General features: G+C 30.7%; 1 protein-coding gene across 1 annotated transcript; it reads left to right on the top strand.

The window, feature by feature from the left end:
• The first annotated feature begins 519 nt into the window (after window positions 1-519).
• LOC111624400 (copper homeostasis protein cutC homolog) lies at window positions 520-11841 on the top strand. Its single transcript, XM_023367230.1, has 7 exons — window positions 520-742; window positions 3334-3393; window positions 7000-7168; window positions 7485-7525; window positions 8634-8669; window positions 11425-11472; window positions 11539-11841. The coding sequence occupies exons 1-7, from the start codon at window positions 670-672 to the stop codon at window positions 11763-11765; spliced, it is 654 nt and encodes a 217-aa protein (XP_023222998.1). The 5' UTR covers window positions 520-669; the 3' UTR covers window positions 11766-11841.
• The last annotated feature ends 1085 nt before the right edge of the window (window positions 11842-12926 follow it).

The raw sequence follows: 12926 nt of genomic DNA, 5'->3' as shown, positions 1-12926 counted from the left end.
CACCATCGCATCCTTCGCAAAGCTATTACTAAAGGCCTCAAAGGCAATTCTCTCATATGGTTAAAAAATTTCTTATATAACAGAAAGGTTATGGTTAAATGGAGAAGCCGCACCGCTACAGAACTCACACAATGCAGAGGTATTCCTCAAAGCAGCGTGATCTCAACGCCCTCTTTTTTTGCCCTCTTCACCAGTGATATTTTTAAACTCGAAAACGAACGCACTAATCAATCCTTATCGACCTATTTTAATGAATACAAAAATACTAAATCAATCTGACTTTTTTCTTGTCTCTCATCCGACAAACGGTTAATTCATCTACTTATTTTCGACATTCCTCATTCACAGAGTCCACACTCCCTTGTACATTCTCCTACAATCCCTCGACATTTGTACCGAGTTTGCCAAACGTTTCTTCTTCGACTCGAGATCGCCATCCGTTTCTCCAACCAATTCCACTCACATACCTGGAAAAACAACTACACGGGGCGAAATAGCCGACGTAGCTAACGCCTAACTTCACCGCCAGGGGGCGGCAAGCGAGCGAGCTAACACGTGGTTGTTGTAGTTGCAAGTAAAATGTCAATCCTTAAATTATTCAAAACAAAAGTTTTATTTAACCGAATCGGAGTTTAAAATATGAATATTTTATGATTATTTTGGCTTTGGATGAAAATAATGTCTGTAAAACTGGAAGTTTGTGTAGATTCGCTTGCTTCTGCAATTAATGCATATAAAGGTGGTAAGTTATTATTTATTATATAATAAAAATTCATATAGTATCAATTATGAGTAAAGGTGTATTGGGATTTGTTATTAATCAGTGCAAAATTAAAATTTTAAATCATGTAATTTGATTATCCTTAATTGCAGAGTTGGATTTATATGGATCCTGATAAGAACTGAAGCAACGTATTGTAAAAAATTGTAGCTTTAATTTTTATCTGGATCCAAATAAATCCACCTCTGCAATCAATGATAATTATGTATGTAACACTAATCATTGGGTTGAGAAAGACAACAGTATTCTATTTCTTAAATTTGTTAATTTCCAATAACTGATAAGAAAATGATACTGTAATATACTGTAAACTGTGTACTTTTAAGTTTTATCATTTTAATTTTGCACTTGTGCATGGATATATTATATATATTTTTTGATAATATGTAAATGATTTAATCATCAAATCAGTGATTTCTAACCTTTGTACTAATAAAGATCCTTATTAAATACTGAAAACAGTAGATTTCCAAACTATTTTTAAGCTCTTAAAACTACAATTACAGCTATCCTGAAAACAATTCAAATACCAAAAAGTATTTTCCACAACTTCTTACGGAAAAAAATTATACCATTTTGTTCAATAATCCTGACCAATTTTTTCAAATAACATTATAACAGTATAAAAAAAAAGCCTATTCTTCTATTTAATTTCTGTTTTAGCATGATTTTACCCATTACAAATTTTAATTACTCTACTGGAAAAAAAAACCACTTAATGAGGTCGTTAAAGCGTGTGTTTGTGAGCAGTAATGCAATGAGTAAGTTTGTATAGTATCTTCTATTAGAAATTGTATATCAATTACATTTTCTTTATATGCAATAAAGAGTGATGGAAATATTATAATGATGTACATTTTATGTTAAAATATTACTTCGTAAATGCAAAACGACAATGAAAATAAACAAATGGATAGGGTAGTGAGCGTATTGCAATAAACTGTTAAGTGCAATAAAGGATATAAAAATCACTGAACTGTTTTACTTCAGAAGGAACAACACCATTAAAACAAACAAACAAAAATAGATGCTGGGAACACAGAGTTACTCTCTGCTTCACACAGTTACTACTTTAAATTTCTCATAATTGCCCTTCAAATAAATTTATAATATAGTTCTAAGAATGCTTGATTTTGATGTCGCAATGTTACTAATGAACATTATTTGTTTTAACAGGAGTTTGGAAACAGAGAATTTAGATATTAATTTGTCTGCTCAATAATATATATGTTATACTGCTGTAGGAGTTTTGTGTTCAAATCTTATATTAACTCCAATAATTTATTGTGTCATTTGATCAACCCAAGTAAATTTATCTTTCAATTATTTTGATACTGACTCCATTGCAAATTTGTCTATATTAAATGGATAAAAATTAACTCATCTATATAGTTTTACTGCAGTAGATGCCATATATCAACAACAAGAATAATGATTAATAAATGATGATAAGTCCGTACTCTGTTTTGTTGACTTATTAAATACACATTTAATATTAAAATATCAAGATATTTATTAAGAAAAAATGTTAGAATAAACTAACATTTTTTTAACATTATTTGACCACCTTCTACAGATAGTGCAGGCTTCTGTGGATTAGCAGTAGTGTTGCCACCTTTTCAAAATTACTGACCCGGACGGTAGGTCAGGTTTGTTCGAACAGAAGTTCCTGACGCATGCACGATGTCATTTTACAAGGTGAAGAATAATGTGCAAGCTGGTTCTAAATCAGTTACAGTTAGGGACTAGGGACTTGCGTAGGAGTAACGTAAGTAACCCTAAATTAAGAAAGAACAGGTATAGATGACTTAGCTCTATTGGATATTGGAGACATGTACAATCGTACGTGCAAAAAAAAAAAAAAGGTCGACAGGTTGTGCGCCACAAGTTGGAATAAACAGACTAACATGGCAGAATTGTAGATGAGTTTCAGTGAGTGTGAGTTCTTTTGCTGTTAAAATAGTGTAAATTTGTAAAAGTATTTGCAAAAACTTTGTTTCGTCATAATTTCACAATTTCTATGAAATTCCCGGACAAAATTAATAGTTCACCCGGACAGTGAGTCAATTCCCGGACTGTCCGGGTGAAAACTGGATGGGTGGTAACACTAATTAGCAGCCATAGATTAAAATTTGCTAACCTGACTTATTTTAGCTGATTTATTATATCCAAACTAATCTAACAGAACTCTGGATTTTACTTTGAGAAGTTTGTAACAGGATCTGTGATAAATTCAGTTGAAAAGTTATTTATATTAGTTATTCATTCACTAACAAGTAGCTAACATTAGTTACTAGACTATTATTTTATTTAACTAAACATGAATAAAATCATCAAATTTAAGTTTCTTTTATATCTAGTTTTAATTGGAACACAAACAGATTGTAATTTTGGTTTGATGATAAAAAAAATTTATTTGTGAAATTTAGGATTAAACAATATATTTAAAATTATTAGTAAATTTGGTTTTTTCTAATGTAACAGATTGAAAATATTTATATTTGTATAATTAAATGAAAGGAATTTAATGTGTTGATGTTTAAATAATTCAGGTGCTTCTCGATTAGAATTATGTTCCTGCCTTTCAGAAGGAGGTTTGACACCAAGTTTGGGTAAGATACCTGAAAAGTTACATAAATTCATTCATTCATTTATCATATGTAAATATTTTTGAAGACTATTCAGATTTTCTGTATATTAAAATAAGATGTCTTTTGTAATGTGTATTATTTAATATTTAATATAAAAATATTAAATTAAGAAGAATATAAATATAAACTTTTCTATAACAGTTTTTTTTCTTTTTTGTTTTGTTTTTTACTCTTTCTGCCCTGTCAGTACTAAAAGGCCTTTTTCCAAGCTTATTGTAAGCTTGTCCAACCCCACTATAGGGCAGCCTGTGCTTAGGTACAGGGCCTGACATCTTTGGGACAGACTACACCCAAAAAAATTTACAGAAAGTTTCGACCACCTGAATTTGATCCCAGTAGTCTATTTACAGTAGCACACAATGCTACCAACATTAGAAAATAAATTTATGCTGCATGTTGCTAATATATTTTTTTATTGCTAGCTTGATGATTTATTATTTCGTGTTTGCAATTAAAATTACTATAAATAAAAATAAAATACAAGTGTTCCTCTACTTTCATACCTAATTGGTTTGTGAAATGTTTATGAAAGTTGAAATTTATGAAAATAGAGCAATTTAAAAAAAACATCAAAAGGGGTTTTCAAAAATATTTATTTTTTTATTAATTAGTATCTGGTGTTTTCTTTATAAGTTTGTCAAGAGATAATTGAAGTGTACTCTTCTTTTTCTTTTCTTGATAGAGTTTTGTAATGTGTTCTCTTTTTCTATTGCCCTTCATACATAAGATATTTGTTCTCTATTGGGATCACATTCTTCCATGATGGTCAAAAATTTGTCAAGATGGATGAAGGCTAACTCAAGATGTTCCTGCTCAAGACTGAACCTGTGACACCAAAAATGGACATAATTAATGTTGGAGAGGTGGGGAAGGACTAGTTACTAATAGTTTATGAGAAGGGGAGAATCATTACATAAAAGTATGTGTGTTTTGCCATATATACATCAATAAAAATCAAAAGTATGGAATGTTTACGAAATAGCAAATTGTACAAAAGTAGAGGACTGCCTGTAATAGCATTTTCCTTAAACATTTTGATTTTTGAGTGATATATTTAACATATGACAGTCATTTCCAGTTTTGTTACAAAATATCCAGTGATGTAGCCAGAAAAAATTTTGGGAGGAACCAATACTTTGAAACTTTTTTGATAATTTTAAGATGCTCCTGTACTTTATTTCATTTACCACTATATTTTATAGCCATCAAATATTTTTAAATTTAAAATGTAAAATATGTATTTTTTTTGGTACGTTTACAAAAATTAAGTATTTATTAAAATTATTTTGCTGTAATTGACATATATATATATTGTCATATAATTCACATTCAAAGAAGAAGCAACACAGAAATATAGAAACATTCAGATGTTTTAAATTATGCCATGTGCTAATAAGCCATTATATATTTGAAATGCCTAGTTTCATTAGACAGATGAAATATACATTGGTTTCAACATCTGCAGAAACTACTTTAGCATTTCAAGAAGTGACCAGAAAAACTAGACAGATTCTGAAACAAATGTCTATTATAGGATGTGTTAACACCTGAAGAAATGACTAGACACTTCTTGAAATAGCAGATTTTAGCACATGGTTATGACATACCATAATTTATGGCATGTAAGATGCACTTTCATTTTAGCATAGATTATTCACAGTAAAAGTGCATTTCAGCACCCTACACCTATGGCACTTGGCTTTAAAAATTTTTTTAATATATTCTGATTTAAAATCATAAAATTAGAATTCATATTTTTATTTATCAGGGAAAAAGACAAGTTTAAATCTCTTACAATTAAAGTTTGCCATTAACATATTCTAAATAAATACACTCGTGTTTGTGAAAATTGCAACACCATGAAGGAATTGTACAAATTGAACCAAACTTACAGGAAATGGAAAGTGAGGTAAGACATGCAAATGAGTAGAATTACAAAGCAATTGCGCATGCGTGGAACGAGAACCGTCTCCTTATCAGCCGCTTGTTCCAGTTACATAAAGGACTGTAAAGATATGTTGAAATCCGTTTATCTTCCTCTGTCAGTGGTAAACGTTTCATTGGTGGTCAATATGCCTCGTCAAAAGTGGAGGAAGCCATACCAACAACTAACGGAGTTCGTACGAGGCCGCATCGTCAGTATGTAAGAGGGTGGATTTTCATATTGAGAAATCACAGCCCGTACACAGTGTAATGCCACAACAGTGATGCGTGGTTTGGAAGAAATGGACAGAGGAGAACCAAATAAGGCAAAAACCTGGCAGTGGGGCAAGCAATAGCACAACGGCACGGGACAGCAGATACCTCATCTGCATGGCTGTGATAGACCGTACAGTGTCCTCTCGTGTGTTAGCACAATGTTGGAGCATGGCTACAGGTGTTTTGTTGTCTAGCTCCACAGTTTGTTGCTGTCTGCTGCAGCACAAACTGTATTCAAGGGTTCCTCTATGCAGGATTCCCCTCTTGCTGATTCACAGATGCCTTCGACTTCAGTGGGCTCAGCAACACAGCGCGTGGCGTGCCCAGTGGCAACAAGTTGTTTTTTCCAACGAATCTCACTCAATGCGATGATGAAAGAGTACATGTCACTGTGATGGAAGAGTATGTGACACTGGATAACACACTGTGGGAGCAGACGTTCCCCTCTGTAACGTCTGCTCCCACAGTGTCATATTGCACAAACGCCTGGCATCATGGTGTGGGGAGCTATTGGGTATAATTGTTGATCCCATCTAGTGCACATTGTGGGCAACCTCAACAGTGATCGCTACATATGGGAAATTGTGGAGCCAGAGGTCCTCCCCCTTCTTTGACACATTCTGGATGCTGTATTTCAGCAGGATAATGCTTGTACACATATTTCTCAGACTGCACAAGCCTTCTTCAGTGCACAACAGGTTTCGCTTCTTCCATGGCTTGCTTATTCCCCGGATATGTCGCCCATCGAGCATATCTGGGATTTCATTGATCTGCAACTCACTCTTACAGCTGGTGGGACACGCAATAAGACTGAACTTTGGCATCAAGTCGAAGCCATCTGGAATGCCATTCCCCAGGATTACATTCAGAACCTGTATGATTTAATGCCACGATGTGTACAGGCTCTCATCGCTCATCATGGCGGACACACAAAGTACTGATTTGTGACGTTCTTTTTGTTTTTTGTCTTGTAAATTTGATCGTTTATTTGTATCACTATCAGTAATATGTGGAACAAATTTCATTAATTTTCGACAATTCCTTCATGGTGTTGCAATTTTCACAAACATGAGTGTATATGAGAAAGCTGCTTGGCTATAGCAGATATTAATAATATGTTTAATTAAGCAACATTTGCATTCAAGACTTGTGCTAGGTAGAGGTTACCTGTAGCTTACTGAAGACTGTTTATGGAATTAATTAGTCTATAGGAGATTGCAACTGTCATGTAAGAGGTGCAGAATTTCAAATTTATAATAATCAAATGAAAATTGTAAATTTTATCTTTTTAATATCATATGTAAATAATCTTAAAATTATTATTCATATATTAATAACAATTAACACATTTCATAATTTTTATATCAGGTTTTTTAAAAATTGTAAGATTACAAGTAAAGATCCCAATTTTTGTACTGATTCGACCACGTGGTGGTGATTTTACTTATTCTAATGAAGAATTTCAGATAATGAAAGAAGATATTAAAATTGCTAAAGAAAATGGTGCAGATGGTTTTGTTTTAGGTGCCTTAACTAGGTGAAGTATATAATTTTTATCAAATTAAAATGAAGATGATACAATGAAATTTTCAAAGAATTTTTATATCTTTTTCATTTATAAAAGATTATACTTATATTTTCTATAAATTTGTAAACTGAAATAAAATATATATTTTTGAAGATAAATTGTTTAACTTAAATTTAGCTTATTATTTTTTAAACTTAATGTAATTAATTAGAAAATTAAAAATATTCAATACAAATGTCAATTAAATATTAATTAAACATTTTTTTATTGCAGTGAAAAATAAAATCTGAGAATATTTTGTATTTAATTTATTTCATTTTAATAGTTCAGGTAAAGTTGATGAAGTGAATTGCAAACTTTTAATTGGTAAGTTTAGTATTTTTAAATTTTTTTCACATTTGTTAGTCTTAATATACATTTAAAATAATTAAGTTCATAATCTTGAAAATAAAGAAAATTAGTGATGAAATTACTATATATTAAAACTGCATTATATTCTTTGTTTTTCGCTTTCACCATTTTTATACTTTGAGGTTGCTGTTTTGAATCTTGTTGGTATTAAATTACAGTATTATAACTTTATTCAGAAGGAGTAAACTTCTGTTGTACACTACGTACAGATATTATCCATTTTATTTGTGCAAAGTGCCCGTAGATAGATATATCTTTATTTTTAGTAGTCCAATTATATTTTTCTTCATATTTTCAATCAAACCTTATCGGTATTATTTAATCTGTAATAAAAGAAAATAAATACTGAATAAAGTAATAAGCATTTGTATATATGCTGGGGAGGCTCCATTGCATGGGAGCCCTGATGAGGGAGGAATACTGCAGAAAAGGTTGGAAACCACTGGTCTACATAGATATTGTTAAAGTCTTTGACTGAGTAGTTCCAAACATTTTTCTTGAAAAATTATCCCACAAATTTGATGTAAACAATGAAATTCTGGCTTGGCTCAATAGAATAATTTCTTTATATTGCATACACACAAAATAAAAGTTTCTGATTTTTATTTCCAATTATTTTCTCTACTTATTGGTGATTCTCCAAAGCTCTATCCTCAGTTATCTATTTTTATCACCTATATTAATAAATTTCTTTACTTTAAAACTTATTAATAAATACTAGAAAAACTAAAGTAATGATCTTCAATATAGTCAGAACAACTATTATCACTAACCTACATCTTGATAACCAAAATCTTTAACTTGTTAATGCTTTTGTTTTCTTCTTTGACCAGAAGACTTATTCATTGCAGAAGAAAAATGAACATTTAGAGTTAGGCCAATTTCAATTCTTTGAATTGTCTAACTCTAATAACATATTCATCTAAATATGCAAGCATTTCATATTACTTCTCAGAATGAGATTTATTTTCTAGATATATTTTTATTTAAGAAAATATTATTTATGTTATAAAAGTAATTAACTTTGATTTAAAAAGTAAATCCTTAAATTTAATTATTTCAGATGAAGCTTCCCCTTTGCCAGTTACATTTCACAGAGGTACTACTATTATTTTTACTTTTTATTGATATGATCAAAAATATTATATATGTTATATTACAGCAAATATTTTTTATTAATAAATGTTTACACATCATTTATGTAATAGTTTTCATTCAATTAACATGAATATAAAGTCTTAAATATGATTGTTCTGAAACTTTTTGCCATTTAAATTAGTGTACAAACTAATTTTATAAGCAGATTTTTATCCTTAATGACATTCATTTAATTGCATTTAATCAGTAAATGTTTCTGTGATAAATTCAATGAAAAAACACAGGCTAATAAAATGAACATAAAAATCTGGAAAAATGCATTAAGAAATTTGGTGATGCTGCAAATCACATTTAGCAATGCAATAAATAGTCAGCTCACATCACTAAGTTCAACTCACAGCATCTTTTCAGCAACAGACTCATTATTTCTCGTGTGTATTGTTTTTGTTTGATTATCCGGTATTAAAATTTAGATATAGCTATAAAAAAATTTTATTATATTTACCAATTCTTATTTCTCGTTAAAAGTTGTTTTTGATTCACATTACTCTCATTGAAATTCTAATGATAAATTCAAATTAAATTCAAGCTTTATATAGCATAAAACTTTTTTACTGTCAGAAAGCAATTTAAATTGGGTTTATATTTAAGATATTTCTCTAACAATTGTGTAATTAGTGTTTGTTAGGAATGTTTTCAGTTTATTTTTTAAACTATGTTAGTCCTCAGAAATTTTACAAATCCCAGAGCAGCAGGATAACACCTTCATGCACTTCAGCCACATGGCAGTATGAACACTATGTAGCTGATTAAAATAAAAAAATAAAAAAATATATATAATTACAATTGTGAATACAATATAAATAAAAAATACAATGAATTCTTATTAACCATTTCCAGAAGTAATAAAAATTGTTTCATAAAAATGAATAAATATCATGATACAATTGAAACAATCCTTAATTTTAATATAATTAAATTGGTTGCTGAATGGCTGAGGCAATTAAGGTGTCAGCCTATCACTAAGGATATGAGATTGAATCCCGGCCAGCAACTGTCCAGGAATTTTCCATGGACAATATGTCCTGATGAGGACAGTAATCTCTGTCTCTCACCCATGGATGACATCATTCTAGTCTTGGTCAAAGCCAAAATTGATATGGTTAATTACATTAATGTCCACAAGATAGAGAATTAAAATTGTATTATTAAATTCATTTTTATAGCATTATAAAAATTTGTTGTTAAAATATAAACTAATAATACAAATTTGAAGTTTAAGGCTATTTACAAAAATTAACACATTTTCGAGTCTTTTCTTATCTTTTTTCACACTACCACAGAAGTAACAGTATGTTAGCTTGAAGAAAACTTATTAAAATGACAATAATAAAAATGATTAAAAAATTGTTCACAAAGTTAAAATAAATCAAAATGCCAACCTTTTACAGTGGAACCCCGGTTAACGAACGTCCTGGTTAACGACCAAATCGGTTAACGAACTTTTATTTTGCAAAAGTTTTGTCTCTGATAACGAACAAAATTCGGATAACGAACGTAACGGTATATTGTGTCAAATTTTACGCATGCGCGAGTTAAGCATTGCTTTTCCGAGTGTTTGTGCTATACTTCTTTTTTTCAGTTTTGTGATTTATATATTTAATCAATATGGTATCAAAGAAAGAAAAAAGTCATAGTGGCAATAGANGCATCATGGTGTGGGGAGCTATTGGGTATAATTGTTGATCCCATCTAGTGCACATTGTGGGCAACCTCAACAGTGATCGCTACATATGGGAAATTGTGGAGCCAGAGGTCCTCCCCCTTCTTTGACACATTCTGGATGCTGTATTTCAGCAGGATAATGCTTGTACACATATTTCTCAGACTGCACAAGCCTTCTTCAGTGCACAACAGGTTTCGCTTCTTCCATGGCTTGCTTATTCCCCGGATATGTCGCCCATCGAGCATATCTGGGATTTCATTGATCTGCAACTCACTCTTACAGCTGGTGGGACACGCAATAAGACTGAACTTTGGCATCAAGTCGAAGCCATCTGGAATGCCATTCCCCAGGATTACATTCAGAACCTGTATGATTTAATGCCACGATGTGTACAGGCTCTCATCGCTCATCATGGCGGACACACAAAGTACTGATTTGTGACGTTCTTTTTGTTTTTTGTCTTGTAAATTTGATCGTTTATTTGTATCACTATCAGTAATATGTGGAACAAATTTCATTAATTTTCGACAATTCCTTCATGGTGTTGCAATTTTCACAAACATGAGTGTATATGAGAAAGCTGCTTGGCTATAGCAGATATTAATAATATGTTTAATTAAGCAACATTTGCATTCAAGACTTGTGCTAGGTAGAGGTTACCTGTAGCTTACTGAAGACTGTTTATGGAATTAATTAGTCTATAGGAGATTGCAACTGTCATGTAAGAGGTGCAGAATTTCAAATTTATAATAATCAAATGAAAATTGTAAATTTTATCTTTTTAATATCATATGTAAATAATCTTAAAATTATTATTCATATATTAATAACAATTAACACATTTCATAATTTTTATATCAGGTTTTTTAAAAATTGTAAGATTACAAGTAAAGATCCCAATTTTTGTACTGATTCGACCACGTGGTGGTGATTTTACTTATTCTAATGAAGAATTTCAGATAATGAAAGAAGATATTAAAATTGCTAAAGAAAATGGTGCAGATGGTTTTGTTTTAGGTGCCTTAACTAGGTGAAGTATATAATTTTTATCAAATTAAAAAAATAATAATAATGCCAGGTTTGAAAAACTCAGAATTTTTTAAAAATTTAATTTAAAATTTTTATTTTATAAATTAAAATTTAGCTTTTATAATAATAATTTCAGGCGGAGGTGTCAATGAAGGCAATATTAAACAGTTATTAAAGATAAATGGAATTCAAGAAATCCATTCTTCAGCCAGCTCTTATGTTGAAAATTTAACATCCTACATGACTGATGATACAACAGATAATTTTGGAATTAAACAGAAACAATGTGATGTGTTGAAGTTGAAAAATCTTATCGCCATTATAAAGCAGTTTTCTTATTGAATATCATTAAAAATCTTATTACAATAATTCTATTTTTACATATTATTAAACATTTACTATATTCAAAAATAAAGAACAGTGAAATTTTAAAAATGTAAGTTATTGACTTTCTAAATGTTTATCTATGAAATTTATATAACATTTTATAAATGTAATAATTTAATACTATATTTCCTTCATTCTTGTGCCATGAATTTCAAATTGAATTTTAAACAACCGAACACCGGTAATTTAGTTTGTCGTGGGTTTGGACGTCGTCAAACTGCCGGCTACAACTTTCGTTACGGTGTTCTCAATTCTTTTAGTGGTGTCTTGCTCCCGCACGTCATACTTTTCCTATTAGCAATACAGTCGTGTCGGTTATCTATCTAACTTGTTCCGGGAAACATTTGAATTGAAATAACGTGATTTCCGGTGGAAACCAAAAGTTCGTTTACAGTTAATCCGGGTCTCCTGCTCTTCATTTTTCCATATCGTCTGGACTTTTATCTAACTCCGTTCTCCAGATGAAAAGACAGACGGACCAACAACAGTTGGAATTTATAGGTCTACATTTTTTCTCAAATCGAATAGGAAAATTACATAATACGAGGTTACCGGAGTGTAATTTTAAAGAACTTTTAAAATGTGTTAGATTGGTCACTTGGTGCGATGAACCCTTACGTAATATATCCTTTGTAGTTATATAAATCAATACTATCAATACAATATGATATGATAGAATGGTAATCTTAATGTTTGTTTTTATCTTTTGCCCGGGCAACGCAGGACTTACCTGCTAGTTATATAATATAATAAATTAATAATTATAGAAATCTCTAAATTATATCTCAAAGTTTAATTGCTTCATTGCGGAGTTATCATTTATTTATATTTAGCATTGTTGGAATAAAGTTCACAGCTACTTTATTTACGAAGAAAATATTTTTAAATGCGATTTTTATTAGATACGATGTCTCCAGTCCTATTTCAATAGAGTTACAGATTCAAAAAAAATATTAGTAGCAAGAAGTGATATGAGGCTATTCAAAAGGTCACGGGAAAGCCAAACATGCTCGTGCGTTAATGCGGTCCGGGTCGTAGGAAACAAAAGTACAAATTAACACTACAAAAGTATTCGGTTCGTTACTTCCAGCGTCATATTTTTTGCAAATAGGGAAT

This window comes from Centruroides sculpturatus, unplaced genomic scaffold (assembly GCF_000671375.1).
Source record: "Centruroides sculpturatus isolate CEXI.00-Female unplaced genomic scaffold, Cexi_2.0 scaffold405, whole genome shotgun sequence".
Lineage (NCBI taxonomy): Eukaryota > Metazoa > Arthropoda > Arachnida > Scorpiones > Buthidae > Centruroides > Centruroides sculpturatus.
The sequence above is the reverse complement of the archived record's forward strand: the minus strand, read 5'-3'. Positions and strand labels throughout refer to the sequence as shown.

Bases quoted from the DNA above. Each gene is read 5' to 3' on its own strand.
- LOC111624400 (XM_023367230.1), top strand. From the start codon at position 670: ATGAAAATAATGTCTGTAAAACTGGAAGTTTGTGTAGATTCGCTTGCT. The intron at 7,169-7,484 runs GTGAAGTATATA...TCATTTTAATAG, and splicing joins GTTTTAGGTGCCTTAACTAG to TTCAGGTAAAGTTGATGAAG. The intron at 8,670-11,424 runs GTACTACTATTA...TGCCTTAACTAG, and splicing joins GCCAGTTACATTTCACAGAG to GTGAAGTATATAATTTTTAT.